Raw genomic sequence first — 22,652 nt, 5'->3', positions numbered from 1 at the left:
AGAAATCTACCTCATGGGTAAAGAACAACCTAACAACTCTGGTAAAGGACTTCACATATTTCTCCACATGACTTTCTTGTCAGAAGCGTTCAAAGGAAAGTTAGTTTACTAAAGGGAAAACAAAATTCCATCACATATTCTTCTGATTCCTGTTGTAGCTCCTCTGCTTTAACTGTTGAAGAAATGTTGAAAAATCTAACATCAATTTTAGAATCTCAAAATAGAATCGTAGAATGCTTTGAGTTGGAAGGGACCTTAAAGATCAAGTAGTTTCAAATCCTCTGCCATAGACAGGGACACCTTCCACTAGACCAGATTGCCCAGAGCCCCATCCAATCTGGCCTTGAACACTGCCAGGTTTGGGGCATCCACAACTTCTCTGTGAAACCTGTTCCAGTGCCTCATCACACTCACAGTGAAGAATTTCCTTCTAACATCTAATCCAAACCTGTCCATTATCAGTTTGAAGTTATTGTCCCTTGTCCTGTCACTGCAGTTCCTGATGAAGAGTCCTCCTCTTCTCTCTCTCTCTTCTCTCTCTCTTCCCTGAACAGCCCCAACTTTCTCAGCCCATCTTCACAAGGGAGATGCTCCAGTTCCCTTTTCAGCTTTGTGGCTTCCATGTCTTTCTTCGATGGGGGCAAACACAACCATATGCGGTGCTCCAGGTGGGACCTCATGAGAGCAGAAGACAGGGGCAGGATCCTCCCCTGACCTGCTGGCCACACTGCTTTGGATGCAGCCCAGGGTTCCTTTGGCTTCCTGGGCTGTGAGTGCACACTGCTGGCTCATGTTGAGTTTTTCATCAACCACCACCCCCAATCCTTCTCTATAGGGCTGCTCTCAATCCCTTCTCTGCCCAATCTGTGGGCACATCTGGGACTGCCCTGACCCAGGTTTAGGTACTTGCCTTTGTTGAATTTCATTTAGGTTTACCTCAGCCCACTTCATAAATGTGTCAAAATCCCTCCAGAGGCATAACCCTACAATGTGTGGGATATCTAGGCCCTTTATATTAATCAGCTATATAACAAACACTAAAATGAATCTTTACATTGAGGGAATTTCCTTTGCAATGAAAAGGCAGAGTGATGCTAAATTTCCTCTTCTTGTTTATAGGTGAGTAAGAATTGGCTTCACCATCTCATGCTGCTCAAATAATAAACCACCTATTTATATAATGCTGAATATCCCTTAACAGAAGCAATGACTAAGACAGGGAAACACTGATTGCAAGCTGCCACTAACCCCTGCTGTGTTCTCTTTCCAAGTTACTCTAAAAATATGTTTCAGCTTTATCACTGGGTAATTACATTTCCTAACAAACACAGAGCATCCTTCCTTCAGGTCTGTCAAAGGCTGAATAATGACCCCTGGCAATGGATTTACATGAAGGAGAGCTGGAGCCGGTTGCCAGGGGAGCTGAGGATTGTCCAGACACACTCGCTGTTGGGCGGATACGGCTCGGGATAGCCAGGGCTGTTGAAAGCTCCTCTGTCCATGTGGAAAGTACCCCCGCAGGCTGCAACAAGAAAGAGACAGCAGAGGCTTGGAAAGGATGGCATAAACAAAAAAACAACAAAAAACTTGACAGAGACAGAGCACTTGCTAATCAAGAAAGCATTTCTCCTTGTCTCTTTGTTCTTTAGCTTGTTGATGTACTTGCTGAGACCTTGGCCAAAAAGAGGAAGGGCAACAGGGGAGGTTCAAAAATTGAATGGCAGAGAGAAAAAGAGGTAAAGGTTCTGTTCTTTTTCTTAAAAGTCAGTGGCATAAGGAAGTAGCACCTGTTGTATGGACTTACATGATGAAGATGCAGCATAGGTGGCATGGAAGCCCCTGGCAGTAATATCATTGTTGGAGATGAAATTCACCACCAAGGCATTACCAAAAGAAGTGATAGGATGTGGCATAGTAGTGCCACAGTAACGGCCTGAAAGAGAGCAGAACACAGAGGGAAAAAACACAAGTGTTCAGCATGTAATTACTGCTGCTAATTTAACATTTGGAGTTAATGCCTGACAACAAGCAGGAGTAATGTTCATTGCTCACAATTGCAGTTGTCAATTCAATCTACATAAAAAAGAAATACTCCATCACATTTGCCCAAAACTCAACTCTTGTGGCAATTTTTTTAACAAAAGGACCTCTGGCACACCAGACACCCTGGTCCCTGGCTATTCTGTCACTGAGTTCCCTCAATGAAAGTGAAAAAAATGAGTAGTTACTGCCTAATTGGAAATAAACCCCAAGAAAACCTATCAAATATATCTGACAGCAATTTCCATTTCACTCAATTGGTTTCTGATGAAAAAAAAAAACAACCTGAAAAATAACAGACCATCTCTCCTGTAATGGATTGTAACATGGGGATTAGGAATATGGGTCATGGTCTGTCAAAAAGGCATCTTCCAGTAAATAAAAAGACAGCAGTTAGTATCATGGAATCATGGAATACTTTGAGTTGGAAGGAACCTTTAAAGACCATCTAGTCCAACCACCTTGCAATGAGCAGGGACATCTTCAGCTAGATCTGGTAGCTCAGAACCTCATTCAGCCTGATCTTGAATGTTTCCAGGGCATCTACCAATTCTCTGGACAACTTGTTGCAGTATTTCACCACCCTCATTGTAAAAAATGTTTTCTTTATATCTAGAAAGTAAATAGAAATTGAAATCTACTTTCTTTTAGCTTAAAACCATGACAATCTCAATATGCCTTTCTAAAAGGTTTTTCCCCATCTTTCTTACATGTCCCCTTTAAGAACTAAAAAGTTCTTTTGGCAAGTGAAAGCCAAGGATAGGAGACAAAAAATGGATTCTGCTCCTAGTAACAAACCATTTAAACTGACTGCAGGCCAACTCCCAACAAAGGAGCATGTACAAAAACAGATTAAGGGAGAACATAATAAGACAGAGATATTCTGAATTTTCCAGAAAGTAATTAGGGGTAGCCCTAGGGATATGAGGAGAGTTGGGACCACCCTGTGACCAGGGCTGGGAATTTTGCTGCTTCAGGCTGCTCCTGGCACTTGAAGGGGATAGTACTGTCCAGAGAAGTCAGAAGAAAGCTTCAAAAACTCAGGAAAGAGCAGAAGAATTAGGCTTTCCATGGCTTGACAAAAACCATTTTCTTCTCCCAGAAGTCTTCAGCTTCCTTACGTGTTTAGCATGGACTGTGCTTATTTACTGTGCTTGTGAGTTATGTTATGGTTTTGAGCAGTTAAATGGAAATTCGGTTTAAACTGAATTGCTTGGTTCCCAATATTGTTCCACTGAGGAGGAAGGAAAAGGCAGCTGGAGTCAACACCAAACTGCAGGTTAGCAGGAGCAGAGTCAGAGCCTGGGAGAACTCTGCCATTCACACTGAAGACTTATTCTCCATTCTCAATTTCCTCTGGCCAGAGAGGCCAAGGAGATTCTGTTATCAAAGAAAATCCATGAAGCAGGAGACCATGAACAGAAAATCTTCTCCTGCTTACCTTGGGTGTAGCTCTATATATATCAAATACACAAGGGAAAGGTACAATACCTTGAAGAGGAGCCTCATAGTTATTGCCATCCAAAATCTCCACAAAATCCGTTGTACAGTTTTGTCCATTTTTTTCAATGTCAAAGTCAGTGAATGAAAGTGTGACATGGTTGACTGGCAAGAGCAAAGAGTAAAAATTTAGGAACGAGTTAGTAATTTCACAGAGAAATATTTACATGTAAAGAAATGTTCTTTTTTTCCTCTGAAGTCAATCAGTCCCCATAAAGCATATCTGAAGTAGTTTTTTTTCATTACATACTGAATTAATTTGATTTGAGTGCATTACCCTTTAGTGCAAAGGTCCTGGTAAATCCCTTCAGTACCTTTCAGTACTTTCTAGTTCAATCAACATTAGAAGGAGAGGATTTAGCATATACACATGGATCTAAGTGTCCTTGTTTCTGGACAACTTCATTATATACTGAAAAAAATAGCAAATAAAACATGGAAAACCTACAGACTTTCAGAAACAGTACTTATTTCTACACACCCATGACCTGCTGTCCCTTTGCAATCTATATCATAGATCTGGACAAATGTGCCCTGCTCCAGGCTTAGAAAGAGCAGCTTCTTTCATCATGTTGCAACACTCCATATTCATCAATTGGACTGGTCAAAGGATCATTAACTACCCTCAGCTGTACTTGTACAGAATTGGATTTTCCATGCTCTTGGACTGCAGGCTATATCATGAAAAAGTGAATTTCTGATTCAGGGTATTTTTGACTCTCCTACTACTCTTGCTTGTCTGATATAAACAAAGGTGAAGTCACGGCTGGCAGAAAAGAGGCTGTCCTTGACACCAGTCTGGGACAGTAGTTATTACTGGCCTTAGGGTTCCATGCAGTTTGAGTGGGTCAGAAAGAGTCTCATGATTTAGATGATAACTAAGTTTTCTCCCACACTGACCAAACTGAATTCGACACAAATATTTTGCTTCTCCCTGGGCCCCACTTAATTGGCTTGAAGAAGCTGAGATGACAGCCACAGACCCCGGGCTGCATCCAGCAGGGTGCCCTGGCTGGCATTCAGCTGCATCCTTTGTGTCCCTCCTGCTCAGTCAATCACAGCTGTCAATGCAGGTCCTCAGGATACACAGCAAAAACGAAAAACACAGTGGGTGGCCAGAGCAGGAGACTTGTTGGCCTTCCCAGTAAAAGCAGAGCAGGATCTCTGCTGTGGCCTGCCACTGGATGAATCTATCAGACACGGGTATGCAGTGCAGTGTGTGCATGCTGTTTATTTATGAAATGCCATAAATAGTAGCATTACATAGAGCATAATGCATGAAACCACGTGCAGCTGCAACATGAGGCATGAGGTGCTGGTAAGTGAAGGAAGTCACTGCTTCTCATACAGCATTTTTATGGCCTCTCATACTCATGTAATTCAGGAGACAGCAGTCATGTATGAATTTTCAATACAAATCCGGGGAAAGTTTGTCTTTAAAAATAAACATTACATAGGTGATGATGATGAACTGCTCAGATGACGTCCTTTTCATGGACATCATATTTGTATCAGTAACTATGCTTAAAAAGGGATTGCTTACCTCCTGATTTATATTTTCGTATTTTCTTGGCAAATTGATATTTGTTTTATAAACTAGCAAAATAAACTTATAAATATGATTGAAACATTCTAAGATTTTAACAATGTCTAAATATAATATGTAGAACTGAAGTAGAATAGTTGTTATTTTAAATTGGAATACCAGGACATTATTATAGGATTTAACACATACAAATTATTTTTAGGAATTTTATAGAATGTAAAGATAATAGAGGGTATTAAAAGCAGTAGCAGTATTTGATGGAAAATATTCAGTGTTTTATGATTAATCATAAATCTCTGTAAAGTTATGAATAGCTGAAAGTGTATCTATGCACATAAGAACAGCTTATTTATACATTTTTGTTTGTATGTGAAACTGAAATTTCTGTGTACCTTTTCTCATTATTCAATCTAATTTTTTTTAATGTCAACAGCATAGTTTTCATATAATACAACTCCAGCTTGAAAACTCCAGACCAAAATAAGTTCAGCTAAATACAAGTGCTTTAATTATATGTAAACCCTTAGATTTTCTCACAAATGAATCCAACTTCACATGGCATTCAACACCTCATTTATAATTTTAACACTTGGGTCACAGTAAATTGGCTAGGATGACAAAGTTGTGGATTGTTTTCCTCACTATGCACTTAATCTTTTACAGTGAAATCTGACTTGTGACAGATTGGGAGATCCACACTCACAGCTACCAGGAAGCAGAACTTCCTAAAGAAATAAAGGAGGAATTTTGCATTGTTATTTCAGAAAAGAAGATGAGGATATTAGTCATCCCAACTAACTACAAAAGATGTTTTTACTTACATGGTTCCTGAGCCTGAATAATCCAGCTGCAGTTCTGATTGTTTGGGTATTTGGCAGGATACAGAGGAGAGGAAATTGCTGCCCCAACTGAATCTGACTCTATGAAACTTCCACATGCTTTAGAATGAAACACACAAACATAGATACATATATAAATATTTATATATACAAATCACCTTGCTTAGATTCTGTAGTGAAAATGAATGCATGAAGTGTAACAAGGTACATCAGCTTGTAAGAAGGTACATCAAGTGTAACAAGGTACATTGAAATGAGGATAAAATTTGCAATAGTATTTAATCAGAAGAAGAGACTTAAGGATTAATTCCCAGCACTGGCTGCACTTTCATGACCACATGCCATACTGCACCTGGCTGATCATCTGGAAGAAGCCAGACTGACTTTAGACCTGATAGTTTTCATCTCTTCATAGCCCAGAAGAGATACCCCAGGGCCAAAATAACTTGGTTTAAGGGTAGTGCAAAACACCCATTTCTCTGGCCATTTGTTTATGTTGGCAGCTAGGAAGAAGAAAGTAATAAATAACTGTCCACAACTTTCCAGCACCTAAGGGTGGCCCCACATTGCATTGGCAGGATCCTCTTGTGAGCTGTGTCAGCCAAACTACAATTGTGTGAGGTGTTGCACACACTCCAGAGCTTGACTGCCTGCAGAACTTTGGCTGACAGTGCTGAGTGCTGCCATGCCCCATCTCTAAGCTCACTGGCAGCCCATAAACTGCCCAGGTCAGAGTTTAACACACACCTGCTTTAAACTGCAGGGTGAGGAGCTGAGTACCAAAGAGTGAGACTCATTTATTGTGCTGTGCTGCCTCAAACACCGTACAAAAGATGGGACTTAGTTAATTGAGTTTTCTTAGGAAGAGGGGAGCTGGGTTGCTAACATCCTAGGCAGGGAGCACTCACTCACCAGACATGGTTTGTGCACTACTGAACCCAGTAAATGTGTTCTGAGAAAGCTGAACAGTTCAGGCTCTCACCACTGTTAGCCAGAAATGCCTAATTAGGTATCTAACTAGTACCTCAGGAACTGGGGTTTCTGAGGTTTTTGTTCAGACAAGATCCTCCTTTTCTTTATAATTTTTCACAATATTTTTGAGAAAGAAACATTTCTGGGAAAAGCAATAATTAATAGTGAAAAGAATCCTGAGAGGACAATTAGAGAGACTGATTTTGTCTGCAAAAATTAAATGTCTGTATCTTGGGGAAAAGCTGTTTCCCAAATTACTGAGAAAAAGTAAAAGCAAATCAAATAGTATGTAACTTCATGAAAAATATTCTGCCCAGTTGGTGTCATTTTTCATTAAAAAGGAAACCATGTAAAATACCAATTAGTCTGCCACAAATTGGATAGTTGATGTTTGGCAGGGTATGCAGGCCTGAATCCATGGGCTTCATCAACAGCACCACAGAATTCTTTTCTAGCTTTTCAGATTCATGCGCATGGATGGCCATATAAAATGTTATTTTGTCACTAGGTCTGTGGAAACTGCCAGTTGCACATTTTTCTCAGGACAGCTATGGACAGCTAACCCTCTAGGGAGGAAGAATAAGAGTAGCTGATGTGTGCTAGATGCCTTGCTATAAAAAGTATGATTTCTTTTTTCCCAATTGAAGAATCTAAGTTGATCCTCGAATTTAAAGTCTTTTGTCTATAATTTGGAAAAATTTGTTCCTGGTAAAGATACACACTGGTGTGCTGCATGGGTAGAAATGACACTTTCCATTATCAGCTGTGCTAAAAGACTGTGTCAGATACAAAGTGGTGATGAGATAAATATGCATTAATGTAAATGGTGCAATTACCCTCTGTGAAGTGAGCACTGAAGCCCCTGTGCTGGATGGTTGTGTCAGAGTGCAGTCTGATGTACATCAGGTTCCTGGAGGATGTGATGGGAGGAGGATGCTCTGTTCCACAGAGCCTTTTAAGAAGTGGTGCTTCATTGTTAGGACCATCAAATACCTGTTATGAAAATATCAAATAAAGTATTTGGTTTCAATGGGAGTACTGAGAAGACTTTAATTTCATTCCCTCTCTTATGTTTCATAAATTTTGATCATTATGTAGTCCTGCTATGGGCAGTGCAAACAAGCTGTACATTGCCTATCTTAAGTGGCAATTTCCAAAAAAATGCATATATTTCAGGTAGAAGCTACTGGGACCCTTGTAACTAAATGTAAACAAAATTCTCCAAGTAAACATCTTCTTTCATGTGTATTGGGTATTGAAGCAACACTCATTTAACAATCCAGATGTCCCCATATATTAGCTGCTTTCTGTTAATGGCTAACACGAGCTCCTGTGTAGCTTTCATTCAGTTAAACCCTACATCTTGTCTCAGTAAAGATTTCTAAACTGGCCCTAACATGCAACTGGTGCATCAGTGGGAGCAATGACTCTGGATAAAAGGTCACTAGGATTAAGGCTTTTAGGTCCAGCATCAAGGATCAGAGTCCTATATTTATGTTTTATAAAAGCTTCAGAGTGCCAAATTACACACATATACATCAAGTGCTATTTAAGCAGAGGGTAAAGAAAAGTAAAAAAAAAAAAAAAAAAAAAAAAAAAAAAAAAAAAAAAAAAAAAAAAAGAGGAAGAAAGTAAGTAGATAGGTTTACAAAACTTCACTTTTCATCACTTTTCATTTTACCACAAAAGGCTTCCTTCTCTTTTTCCCCCCCACAGCTGATAATTTTGTTTCCTTCCTGTTTCAAAATCAGGAAGAGAAGGACAGAGAAGTAAAAACCAATGAGTTTATAATTTAAGCAACATCAAAATTTTGACAGGAGAAAGTACAGAGAGAGAAGAATGGCCACGGTCTCAGTCCCCCATTAATCACTCCTAGCACTCCAGCAGAAGTGATTTGTTGCTGCTGTGTTGGGAGCCCTGGGACAGTCTCAGAAGTGCCTCCTTGCAGCAGTAAGGAGCACTGGAGCTCCCAGCACAGTTGCATGATCACAGAGGAGGAGCCTTTGGGCTGCAACAGCAGTTGATTTCAGTTCCTGTTGCAGCATTAACATCCTGCCCTGCCATAGGCACATCAATTAATATCATGGAGAAAAATATGGATTAAAATATGCATAGGAGTACCCAAAAATGGAGTCAGGAGGCTAAAAGCTGTATAAAAGCTATACAAATGCCATCAGATTAGAAGACATGTACTTTTTATTGAGAATATCTTCCTTTACTTCAAAATGCCTCACATCCTAGCAAGTCTGTGCAAGGCAGCACCAATGAATTAGAAATTTTTAACTAGACTGTGTAACACAATGCAATGTTTCTGCCTCCAGTATTCAAGGGCTTTTGAACACACTAGTGAAAAAACTCAAAAAACCAGCAGCTGAGAGAAAGATGACCTGTCTCAAATAAACCTCAGAGCTAAGAAACAAGGGACAAAACTCCTCCTTAATCCCCTGACATACCCTACATAGTCAATGCTGTACTCATGAATTAAACATTTGCCTGTGATTCTGTGAACACTAGCTAGCTGTGTGGGATCTGGTGATGGAGCATTAAGCCTGCAATGCCTGTTAAAATGAGTACCTGGTAAAGACACCCAAAAACATCCATCCATTCAACCTTTTCTTCTCTCTTGGCAGCCTGCCACAATCACCCTCTAATACACAGTGTGCAGTGTTTATTCTTCCTCCGCACATACATTCTGTATATAAATCAGACAGCCTGGAGTTAAAAACCACAAACCATGGAATGTGGGGGGAAAAAATAACCCTTAGGAATTAAGGCAGTGTCTTTTCCTAGACAGTAGTGAGAGGATTTGTCTGAGAAGAAGCATTGCATTGACAGGGCATAGAGAGAGGGCCTGACTGCTCCTGGTAAAATGCTGGCTTTGATCTGCATGCCTCTGCCCAGCTAAGGATACAACCAGGAGGATTTCAGGCTTGCAGTTAGATCAGAAACCACAATATTCACACACTAGCTCAGGAAAGAGTTGAGCCTCTGCAGTTTCTTAAAGTTATTGTAAAAACATTTGAGAAATGCATTTTTGTGGCTGCAGGCCTAGGAAAACAAATGCATCTGCTCAATTAAAAGCCAAGTTTTCAGTTGCATTGTGCATAGCAGCAATTCCCTTTCCACAGTGAACATAACTGGGTGACTCATTGCCTTCTTCAAATGTGTCCTGAACTTTGCACAAACACATGACAAAAAGATGTCAATTTTTGTCTTCTGAGCCCAAAAACCTCCACATATTTCTAACTGTTCTCTCTTGAAAGATCCTCTTCACTAGCACCTGGAATAAATGAAGTCATACCTCCTCTCTATCTCCCAGAAGCTCACATTTCTATATTCCTGTGTTTTACTTGTTATACTGCAACAGGAAAGAAAAAAAACAAACCAAAAACAACATTTACTTAATCAAACTCACTGGACAGAATAAGCTAATCCTCACTCCCCTTTTCAGGACCTTGTGCTACAAGCACTGCCTTCTGAGCCATGTTCCCCCCCACTCTCCAAATTCTTGAAACTCTTGCTGACCTGAGCTCCTGGCATAGCATCAGATACATTATTGGTTAAACACAGTCCAAAACTGCAGCAATTGGTACAGTCACAATTTCTCTCTGTCCATTTGCCTTCAAATAAACAAATTTTTGTGAGTCACGCTCTCCCGAGAGAAGAACACAGGGGTGGGTACACAGGGAGGAATTGAAAATTTACTCAAGTATGGTGACAATGACAACAAAAAACTCTTCTCAAAGATCTTATGCTTTCTGCATAATATAACTGAGTTAGACTTGAGCTTAGAGAAAGGCTATACATCCTCATTTAACAATGAAGACATGATCATCCGTTCTCAGAACAAAGAAGAAAGAAAACTAAAATGCAGCAAAGGACTCAACTAAATTTAGAAAACTAAACAAATGAAGTATGTGCTCTCTGCATTCCCTCCATTGGCTCTAGAGGGAGCTCTGGGCAGTTATCCCATGATTTACCATTACAGGCTCAGAATACATTTGGCTGAACCTAGATCTGTGCTCAGGTTCACATCTGAAATCACTGAGCTGAACAGAAAAATGCACCAGGCTTTATGGAGTTGCAGCATAGCCAAGAAGCAGCAGACACAAGTATTTTCCCTCCTCCCACTTTGCTGACATAACACACGTGCAATGGAAAACCTTAGAGGAGAAAATGTTTTCACGTGTTCCCCATAGAAAGGAATTTATGGGAGAAATATTTGGAAAAAAAAACCGACTTGAGTCATAATGCAGGGGAAAATGAGTGGATCTAGAGGGGGGAGGGTGAAGGAAAAGACCATTGGTGCACTCGAGGGTGGAGGGAAGCCCAAGAGAACTCACAGAGGAACTAAAATCCCTACAGATAAGTAAAAATTCAAGAAACAGAAAAGGGTGGAACCTCTGTGCTACTCGTACATGGTAGTTGTTCCTATATTAGGGAGAGAAAAACAACCCACCTGCTTCCTTAGCTGCCTGTATTTTCCATTTCCACAGCTTTTGGAATGCAATTCCTAAACCATTCACAGTCAGACATCTACTTATATTTTCCAGGCACTCTCTGTCCCCTCACTCTGCTCTCCTACATGTGAGGCATATAGCAGGTCTCAAAACAAGGTGAACACAAATCACATCCAGGTGTTCGTAACAAGTGATTCTCCTATTATTGGCACACCAGGAGTGAAAGAAAACTCATTTACTTCTTTTTTGCCCTGCTGGTTCCCTTACATGAGCACTGAAAAACTCTACCTGATACACCAAGGCTTCAGATCCCTTTATTTTCTCTTGGCTTCAAACCAGCATTCCCCCTCATCCATTTTCAAACCACACTCTACTTTGTGGGCAGTGATTGAAGTCTGCATCAAATTTGACTCTCCAGTTGTGTTTGGACAGTTGGGGATAATGGGCAACTCCCTTCTTCAGCACCACCAAAAAACCAAAAAGCAGAAGCAAACCACAGATACTGCTATAGCTTTGGAAGACAAGGGGTGTCACTGCACACGGTCTGCAGACTCTGTTCACACAAAGAGCTCTGGCACAGCCATCTCCTCTGGCCACTGAGGGAATGACTCTTTTCAATGATTCAAAACTCAGTGATTCAAAACAGTCAATGATTCAAAACAGTTCAATGATTCAAAACAGTTCAATGATTCAAAACAGTCCTATCCAGCCTGTAAATGTAATGGGGGACTTGTGCTTGTAGCTGCAAGGAGCTCGTAGAACTGAGTACTCCACAAAGTGTAAAGATTTGTGCAAGCATCCATTGGCATCAGGTCTAGAAGAGAAACAGGTATATCAGGCCTTTTCAGAATTTAGCCCTTAATTTGTGAATGGCTTATTTGCATTAATACAAATACAACCATCTTAGATAGCCTGTGTTTCTGTCAGGCACTTTGACTTTCCACTCCTGTGTCATAGCAGAGAAGATTTGAAAGCTCCTTTTCAAAGGTTTCCTGATGTAGTTTATAATTTAAATAAAAAGACATAGCCATATTTCCTTATGCTTCATAACCAGGAGGAAAAAAAAAAAGGAACAGTCATTGTACAAAGACGCTTTGTGGGCAAATGAAATCTTCAGTTCTGCTCAACAAAATGGGGACACATTTCCTTTTTTTCTAGTTCAGTACAAAAAAGCTCTACGAGGCAATGTTGTTAAAACTGATGCTGTTTTCAAAAGAGTCTCAGTTCCTGCCAAATTGAGTTCTTTGTGAATGACAGTTTATCAAGGAGAGGAAAGCTGGATTTTGGGCTACAGTCACTGTGCTTTATCTGACTAGTACTGATCACACATGCCTTTGTACTGAGTGAAGTGCAATCTGACATCGAGGGCCAGGATTTCATGTCCCTGCTCCCAAAAGGCCAAGAGGAGACTTGGAGAGTTTTTCGTTGTTGTGCACTGATTGAGCAGCAATTTGAGTTTCTGTGACAACAGAAGTTCCCAAACCAGCAGCAATGTGAAGCTTTAAAGAGAGCAGAGGGTCTAATGAAGCAATTAAACAGACAGCTGCAGAGCACCTGAATAAACAGTGCATACATAAGGAAAATCAGCCAGCAGCAATTCCCTCTGGATGCAGACTCCCTCTCTCCTGAGTTTGTAGCAGTGTGGGCAATCTGCTATATATATCAGCAGTTCATCCTATGGCTTGGAGCAAGCTGTGGCAAACTGCACTACAAATGGGAAAGGGTGTCATCATAACAGTTATCTGTGTATGAGGTTATTTTTCAAGCATTTCACCAGACTAATCAAGGAAACTTTGAAATTTCTTTTGTTACTTACTTCAACATTGTCATAGTTACATGAGTGGTGATTTTCAATGTCAAAATCCGTGAAATTCAATAGGACTCTGTGGCTCTGGTCAACTTGGATAACCCAGGAGCAATCAGTGTTGTTATTATAAGGTTGAGGATAGTTTGGAGAATGGATTTCCCCACTGTTAGCTTGGAAAATACCACCACAACCTGAAAAAGATACAATCAGTTTTAATCACAAGCTCTTTTCTTTCATACTTAGTGAGAATCCAGCTCTATTTTTAAACTATGAACACCTCCTTTTTTATATTTCCTACATTAAGCTTTTGTAAGATGAGTGCTACAACAGTTGAATTGTGCAACAAAAATCAATGGAAATTCCTTTTAAAGTATAACATTATCATTATAATTGGAAAGTATAACATTATCATTATAACTGAATATATGACAACACTGCTCAGAGTAATGTAGCCCCAAACTGGCTGAAGCATTAGTGCTGGTAGTCCTCCATCCTAGATACTGTAAAAGCAATCCAAAATACTGTTCATATGAATGCCAGAGACCTGGCATACTGAGAAAGTAATAACTAGGCCTAGCTGAGCTTAGGGTGAGAAAATTACTTCTTTACTGAGCGAGCTGGAGCTCCTCATTGCTCATGAGCAGTGCAGCAATTGCAAACCTCACATTTTTACTTCTCTACCCATGAAGTTGAGGGCTTCCTGAGGACTCCACCCTCAGGTACTTCTGGTCAGCACAGATCTGGTGCTCATGAATATCTAAATAGCCCAGAATGATGAATTCTGTGTGGGAAGTACCAGGGATTTCAACAGAACTAACACGAACAGAGTTTTACATCTTAAAAAGAGATGGAGGAGGGAAAAAGAAATACAAGGATAAAACAACTATACTGTTATTTTATTCTGGTGGGTGGGTATTTTAGAGGCTAGAGGGGGTTGGAGTACAGCAGGCAAGACATTGTAAAGGGATAAGAAAGCTTCAGGGGGCCTAAGTAGAAAAAATAAGCCGCCAGATCTCAAAAGGGGATTAATTCAAAGGACTATTGTAGACTTCTTTTATTAAGAAAAAAATCTTGTGCCTTTCTCATAAAACTTCTGAGAGAGGAGAAGTATAAACCTTGACAAACTAATGAATCAGTGTGCTTAATCAAGCAAAACTGCAAGAATTAAAATTTGCCTCTCATCACTTTTCATTGCAATTATTTTCTGATAATTGGCATTTTTATTAGAACCCCCATGTAGAGACATGGTTGAGTCTTTAAGAATCTCTCTTTTAGTGATTACCAGTAAGGCTACGAACAAAAAATTACATTGGGAGATGGATAAACATTATAGAGATCAAGTATTTACTAATCACTCCAAATATTTTTGGGGTCCAGTCTACTGAGTTCTTCGAGCTAGTGTTCTCAGCTATTTTTCCATTTACCATTTGAAACCAAAAGCACCATTCAGTGAATAAAAGACTCTGTATGGGTAAGTGGGTGGGAAGAAGTGGTAGCATGCAAAATCCTTTGCTCATTGCAGAAATGTCTTCATTAATTATGTAGAGAAGAAACTGAAACAAAATACATTAAAAGGCCTAGATTTCAGATAATTAGACAATTTTTAACTCTGTGTGTTTTCCAGCATCTCTTAGTGTTACCAAATTCAGTATCACCCAAATTCTCTTTCACCTTTCAGTCCTCTGCTGTTTGACTACTTTGAATGCTTGCATGGCTGATCCTCAATTCTCAGGCTTCCTGGCATTAATTTCTCCTGGCATTAATCAGTATACTCACCACCTGGAATTTCTTGCCAGGAGGCATTAAAGCCTTTCCCTGTCACTGCTGCGTCTGTCTCGAAACGGACAACGGCTGAATTGCCAGTGGTGGAGATTCGCAGTGGGTTCTGGGCTGATCTTGAAACACACAGCTGGGCTAGCCTAGGAGAGAGGAAATCTGGGCCACCAAAGACCTAGAAGTGGAAGAAATATTGTCAAAGTTTTCCCAAGAGAGTATCTGTCACACAGAGTACATGAGAACTGTTTAGTTTTTAGGAGGAAAAAAAAACAACCCATCTATAAGTGTTGAAAATGATTCAACATTTTAAAAATGTAAAGCAGCTAATAGAGTCTCTTTCTCTGCAGACTTTGTTGGTACCTGAAACACCTGTAGAAACCAAGTTTAGAATTCTAGATGATTTGAGAACAGCCTTGCATTAAATAGAATTTTCTGTATGGGGACTTGGCCAGATTCTTTTTCCCTTTCCCTCCAGAATTAGCACCTTGTTTCTCTGGACATATAAACCCAGATTTTTATTTTTTTTTTATTTTGCATCCTTGTGCAAAAAAACTGGCTTCTTTTTGCAGGAACCTGTTCTGATGATTTGCACCACTGATATCTAGAGGCATAGTTAAAGATGATTTTTAAACTGGGGACAGATTTCATAATTCTTTCTGCTAAAACAAAAAGCTTTGCAACTTTATTTACTTCAAGGGCAGCATAAATATCCTAAAAAAACTGGATTTGGGTCAAGTAAGCTACATAATGTCCTATGCTGCATAATGTTAATAATGTCCTTTGGAAATAAGGATATATAGAATACATATTTGCCACAAAAGACGGGTTTTGGCTTTTATGAGTAATTGTTTCCTACTCAGGAGAGTGTGCCTCAGGCAGTCATAAACCAGAGAACCACCACTCCCTTAAGCATCACAGCAGTATGATGTACTTACAATGCATTTTTCAACCAAGTGCAGTGAATTATGTGGCAGTGTGAAGCCTTGTTAACCCTGTTTGTTTTCCAGAAAGGATATAGGATTTTAGTTTGAACCCATTTGTAACTGGTGAAACTGGCTCACCTTCCCTAGTCTTCCCTCTCAAAGCTGAAGAAAACACACATGGCTCAAGGCACCATGATTTTGGTGCCTAGAGCCCTTAATTATTGGATTTTCTTGGCTTCCTGCGTGCTAATGAAATGGCACCCGATACTGACAGTCTGCCACCTCCACTGCATGTGCCTGGCAGGGCTGCAGCTGCAAAAGTCAGCTTGGCAGTGACCTTGGATGTGAAAACTATAAAAGAGGTACACCAAATAAAGAATGTGCTGCTGTCTTTCAGCAACCAAACAATTAACAGAAAGATTCTAATTCTATAGGTATGCTTATTATTATGTATAAATCCCAAAATTAACCTAGATAACATCAAGTTCTAACAACAGAAAAACCCCAACAACCACAAAACAACAACAATACAAAAAGAAACAAAAACACCCAAAAGCAGAGAATAGGAATATAAGGCAACAAATCCCATCAGAATTTTCCAACAGTAGCACCTCAAGTCCACTCCAAAAATTAATAGTTTGGTAAACATAAAAATGTTAAAAGAAACAGCCTATGCATCTTTCTCAGAAAGCAAGAGCAAAGTTAGAAACAGCTTTATATGTGTCTTTTTTTCCTATGATCACTTCAAAATGAGGGGAAATTCAATATTTTAATAAGCTCTGTCAGACACCTTTAAACCCCAGAAGCAGTTTGGGTTCTGCCCAAGCTAAATATCTGAGCAAGTCTAACAAAGAGCTGAGCTAGTCCCCCCACATTCAGGGCTAAGGGTACTGCATTGTTACATAATTTGATTAATTGTCTGCTCACTAACTACTCAGAGGGCCTGACACTGCTCTGATGTTAGAGATATAAGAGAAATAATTTGGTTTTAGCTGGAAAAAAAACACCAAAAAATCAGTGACTCCAGGTTAATGTGAGACCTCAGGAATTGAGGCTTGCATCCCCAGAAGAAATAAGGAATGAATTTTTCTATAAACATCATAGTCAGTTAGATGTTCAAAAGACAGTATTTTGCTGTGGTGGCTGATAACACAGGCCTAATAGCTTAAACATTTTTATTTTGACTGAGATAGCACTTTTTTGCATTCTGCAGGGAGGCTGCATGACTCGAATGGATAATGGCTCCTCTGTCCAATCGATCGTCTCAAGGCATTCAAAAGGAGTCAGTATGGATGAAATCACAGCTCAGATTCAGAATCTGTAATGAAGCTGTCAGGGTCGGGGGAACAAGCCTGTTTGTCTGCTGGAAGCTCAGTGTCTTCAGAAAAATCCTACTGCTTGGCTGCCTGTGAGGCCCAGTGACTGCTGCATTTGTCAGAAGTCTGTTCAAATATGAATTTTAAAATGTGTTTGTGGTACATTCCCTGAGTCAGAGCCACAGCATGAGATCTGGCAGGAACACATGCTCTTAATCATCTAAACCAGCCCAGGGAAGCTATGTGGCAGAGGAAACAGCAGGAGTTTCTAATATGCATCTAATAAGTCTCATATTAGATATGGATATAGATATAGATGATATGGACCAGCCTCTCATATCATCCCTGGTGCAGACAGCCCCAGGGCAAGGGAACCAAACCCAGCTCTGACATAAACCCTGCTGATTTCTGCAGCATCTCCTCAGACATTATCTTGGCCCAAGCTGAGCACTTCAAACTGACCTATTAGGAAAGAATTAAGGAGGGGGGAGAAATATGGATGGAAATCTGAAGTTTGTGGGTCTCCTTTACATTGTTAACTGTTCAGCAACACCTTCCGCACAGTTTCAAAATAAAAAGCAGTCAGAGGCATACTCCTTATAGTTATGAGTATATTTTCTTTTCCCCTTTAGGCCAGTTCAATTAATCAGATGCTTTCATAAAGGCTGGAATAAAAACAAGTTTGAGTGTTTCCATGACAAAAAAACAATAAAATATTATATTTGGCTACAAAGAGAAAAACCAATAGTTACCACATGAAAAAAGAGGGAAAAGAGAATGGATGGAAAGAATGAATTCAAGGGTGTGGTTCATAAAGATAGGATATCTGAGCTGAAAAAAATATAAATAAACATCTAGTCTGACCAGAGTATCTGATCCCAAGATAAGGTGGTATTGGATCTCATAGCAGGGCTGCAGGACACTGAAATAAAGCCCATGGTTTTAATCTGTTCTTATCATTTGCTTCTGCCCCGTTAGCTCCATTTAATGTTAACAGTCAGCATTCCAGAGTTATGAGGAACAGAAAGCTGGTTTTATGCAGTTGGTCATCCTCATGACACATTTTCTGGGAATAACACTGATCCCTGCCCAGATATAACTTTCAGCAAAGAGAGAGCCTGGCTTTGGCAGAGAAATAAGAATTGTGGTAATACCTGATGGTTTTTTCTATTTTAATGAGAAGACCAGAGCATCTGACTTGGAAGTGAAATAGATTGACAGTCTTCCTTCCTTTTCTGCTCAGGGCTACATCTTGCTGAGGCAGAATATATTTATAGTTTGTAAAAATCTGGTCCATGCTAAAGGAGAAGATGTCATCATTTATGTGTCATAATTTATTCAAAGCAGGCATGGTAGTTTTCCTCTATGAATGTAATTTCAATAGAAGCCATTTAAAAACTATTTGAATTATTTCATTGTGTCCAAAATAATGTCTCCTATTTCCATAAAACATTTCTAGAAAATATCTTTATGAACAATTTAAATTTGCTTTCTGGATGTTTATAAAAGGAACAGAATTTCATGTGGAAGAAAAAAAGACAGACTGCAACAGTGCCATAAAAGAAACAGGGAGAAAGATTAAAGGAGAATGCATCAAACACTTGAGCCATGGGGATAACCTGAGGATTTCACATTACAAAAATTAATGTAACTATTATTGCACAGTTTTGGTGAAACATATGGCAGTCCTGGGATACTGACATGGAAATGACAGCTTGTTTAAGAGGCAAAGGAAAGGGAAGGGAGATGCTGCCTCTTACAAGAACAAGTATGCTTCAGACAAATGTGCAAGGGTGAAATATTCAAGAAACTTTGGTATAAAAATGAACTTAGCAACAAAGATGTTGCAATGAGAAATATCTCTTAAAATTTTCCTAAATTCACTGCCAGGTCAAAGGGATGAGGGTGTTCCTAAGCAAAAGATAAATGCATCCAGGAGAGCAAGTTTTGTAACTGCTGGGAAATATTAATTACAGGACATCTTATTTCGGGTACCAGACTGAATGGGACATGGAGGGACAGCAGAGTGCAGACCTACTTTAGTACTGACTTTGACTTCCTATTTTCCTACAACTGGAAAATTGTTTGGTGTCAAAGAAAGCAGGAAGCAGTAGAACTTACTACTCAGAGATAAGGAAAATGTGAAATCAGGAGAATAACCATGAGAAAAATTAGACTTCAAACCCCAAAGATACTTAGACAGGATACTTTTGGGAAGATAATATGAGAGTTAAAGATCCTTTGAACCTTAGTGATCACTGAAACACACAGTATCAAAAGCACACCAGTGGCCTTTTTTTTAACACTCTACAAACTTAAATGTAAGTGGGGTTTTCTGCTTGGACATACATAGAAACTACAGGAAAGAGGGTGGCAAGATAAAGCAGCTTCTGAAATTGGCTAGCCATGTTCTTTTTTCCCCCCTACTAAATCTGAATCATCACTTGTTCTGCTCAGACTATGTCAATCATGGAATGAATTAATTTTATAAAGCAAGAAAATATGCATGTGGCAAGGTACATGAAGCTCCACTGCTTGTCTGCAGCTTGGCAGGGGAAGCTCTATGCTGCCACACAAGACCTTTGATCATGCACTAAGACATGAACCAATTTTCCCCTGTAAGTTGATTTATGTTAGATTATCTGCCAGCAGATCAGAGCCAGGTGTTGGGAACTGGATAAACCAAGATCAGGAGAAAAGTAACTCAAAGCATGCCAATTCTGAGGGCAGGAAGGCAGGGGAGTTCAAGCAGCAAGGTGAGCATCTGAGCAGATGAATCAGTACAATTGGAATGAAGCAAAACATAGCAACTAAGCTGCAAAAGGCAAAAAAAAAAGGAAACCTGAAATCTAAGGTGAATACCTTCCTCAGGAACACAGAGCAGCAAACTGCAGGGTCCTGTTAAATTATGTCTTTAGGCAATTGGTGTCTGGCAAGTCACTCAATTGGTTTTAGCCCAGCTACCTTCCCAGTCAAAAGCTCCCAACCAAATGGTTGCCAGCCATCTGTACTCTTACTGGATCATGACAGCTCCTGAGCAACCGTCTGCAGATGGAGGTATTGTCCTTGGACTAGTCAAGAAATGGTCATCCACAGCAAATTTAGATTTGGAGGCTGTTTAATGGATTCCTCCAGGCAACAGAGGCATAATAGAAGTTTATAGGCAGATAACCTTCAGTCTGGTAATTCTGGGCACAAAGAACAATGAAGATGCAAAATAACAGGCTTCATCAACAGCCAAAGCAGCCAGGTTTTTTTTTACAGGCCACCTACTCAAAGTCGCTGGTGTCAGCAATGTGACACACAGGTGTACTTGCCCATGCTACTGATGGAGAATTCATGGAACAGCTTCCTTACACCCAGATCCTGCAGAAGTCAGAATGTGGGAATGGGAAGCAGAGCATAAGTGTGGGTGCTGGACAGACAGTTGTCTGACTGTACGCTGTACCACATCACCCAGAAGAGGAGAAGAAAGGCTGCAGCAGAGCGGTACAAGTTCTCTTAATCAGTCTTTTGCATTCATTTCAAAAACATTGAAAAGTCACCCATGTATCAACACTGACAAAAAGTCACAACAAGTGTACCTCCATTGGTGATCTCAAATGTCTCTAGTGAGAGCAGTTTAGAAAGTCTGTAACTCTAAAGTGCTTCCTGAAATTATTTCCTGTCCCTTCTTCCTGTACTGGAAGCCTATTCAACTCTGTTAGCTGAGATTGATCACTTGGTTGCTTACCAACATGAGTGAAAAGATGTCATCTATAACAGGATCATCCAGTCTTATGAGTCTCTTCAAGGAGGTCAGAACATCCTTAGAGGGGCTCCTTTTCTCCTTTTTCCACCACCCTAAGGTGACTAGGATATTGCCTCTTTGTTGTTGTTGTTGTGTGCAAAGATTCTTCCTAAATTTCATCACTCAGGGTTATAAATCTCTCCACATCCTTGGAGGGCCCTACACAAGATCTCACCTGAGTTATGCCCCACAGTGATCCATCATCTTCCTTTGCATCAGGAAATATTCTTCATACAGCACATACCCTACACTTAGTTCTTTATAAAAGGTGGAGTTTTTAAGACTAAGTTTTTCAAAGGAGTTTTGTCTTTTGTTAGGAAGCATACAGTGCATAACATCATAATTAAGGTATACAGTCACCAAAGGTATAAAAGCAAAATATAATAAGAACATTAGGGCTTCTGTGACAATACCTGTTGAACATAACTGTAGCCTCAGCAGAAACAGGAAATTGTGGTAGAATTGTTCTGCATCTGCAGTTCTTGGGATTATCTGTTCCAGACAGAAATGAATATAACTTGTGCATTTTAGAGGAGTAAATGCTCTTACCTCCAAAACATCATAGCTGCAGTTTGGGTGGTACTCAATGTCGAATTCCTGGATGGTGAGATGAATGCTGGTGCCAGGGGCTGTGTGGATGTACCAGATGCATTCCCTATTGCTTGGGTATCTGTTGGGGTAGCCAGGGCTGTGAAATGAACCAGAAGGGCCAGAGAGTTCTTCTCCACAACCTAACAACAAAGCAAAGCAGCCTGGTGAGGAGGTCTGGAAAAACTCTCTGACAGCTCTGATAAGGACAGGCAGTGGCCTGTCCATTTCATTGACAAATGTGCACTCTGGGCTGGAAGGTCTGCTCTGCCACAGGGAACCCAGGAAGAGAATGGCAGGCTGGAGCAGTTTGCACTGCCTGTGCAGGAAGTACTTCACCTCCTGTTTTGGTGCATTTGGTACCAAACCTCAGCATCTCCTCTGACTGCTGAGATAGAGAAAAAAAGTGATTTTTTTTTTATTGGCTTCTAACTTTATCAGTTCAAAAAAGCTAAATCAGATCCATTCTCAGCTCTTACTGACTTCAAATAATGCACAAGCTAAGTTATCATAGGGAGGTCTTTCTATTGTAAAAAAGCCATTTCCCACTGCTTTAAAAATCATGAAATTAAAGACAATACAACTTGCCTCAGCCTACTGAGCATGATTACAAGCTGCCAGATCACAGTGGATAAACCAACTTTCTGACACTTGGTCTGTTTAATGTTCTTTTCTTTATTCAATTGTAACAGTGCAATTGTAAAACAAGCTGTGTTTGAAAGGTTATGGTTTGTTTTTTTTCAGATAAGAAAGCATTGTCCTAACACCACTCCCCAGACCCTGGGGTGACTAAGTTCTTACATACTGTGAGCCAGTCTGAAAAAAGAAACCAGTCTTTTTTCAGATGAAATGCAGGCCCTGGTTTACCAGGACAAAGCAGCTGAACATCTGAGACCAGTTTTATCATTGCTTTATGGAGATGTGCTAAGTGCAGCACTAGCCTCTCTTTAATGAATTCCTGGGAAGATGCTATTCCTGCCTCAGTCCACAAGTTCAGGCATAAATAGGGCAGGAAGGCACAGCAGCACTCCCAGAATCAGGGCAGATTTAGATCAGCTACATTCATAGTGAAACCTTACCTTTAGAAAAGCCAGT

General features: G+C 40.0%; 1 protein-coding gene across 1 annotated transcript in view; it reads right to left on the bottom strand.

Annotated features, from left to right (window-relative positions):
• The window catches only part of CUBN (cubilin), a 144,962-nt gene that overhangs the window by 58,268 nt on the left and 64,042 nt on the right, over positions 1–22,652 (bottom strand). Inside the window, exons 29-36 of the mRNA XM_077191935.1 lie at positions 21,519–21,700; positions 14,941–15,115; positions 13,174–13,355; positions 7,734–7,890; positions 5,908–6,024; positions 3,532–3,645; positions 1,805–1,933; positions 1,390–1,522 (exon numbers count right to left, since the gene is read on the bottom strand). Of these exons, the coding sequence (XP_077048050.1) occupies positions 1,390–1,522; positions 1,805–1,933; positions 3,532–3,645; positions 5,908–6,024; positions 7,734–7,890; positions 13,174–13,355; positions 14,941–15,115; positions 21,519–21,700 (1,189 nt within the window). The remainder of the gene's footprint in view (positions 1–1,389; positions 1,523–1,804; positions 1,934–3,531; positions 3,646–5,907; positions 6,025–7,733; positions 7,891–13,173; positions 13,356–14,940; positions 15,116–21,518; positions 21,701–22,652) is intronic.

This window comes from Agelaius phoeniceus, chromosome 1 (assembly GCF_051311805.1).
Source record: "Agelaius phoeniceus isolate bAgePho1 chromosome 1, bAgePho1.hap1, whole genome shotgun sequence".
Classification (NCBI taxonomy): domain Eukaryota; kingdom Metazoa; phylum Chordata; class Aves; order Passeriformes; family Icteridae; genus Agelaius; species Agelaius phoeniceus.
This window is presented reverse-complemented; position numbering and strand designations above follow the sequence as displayed.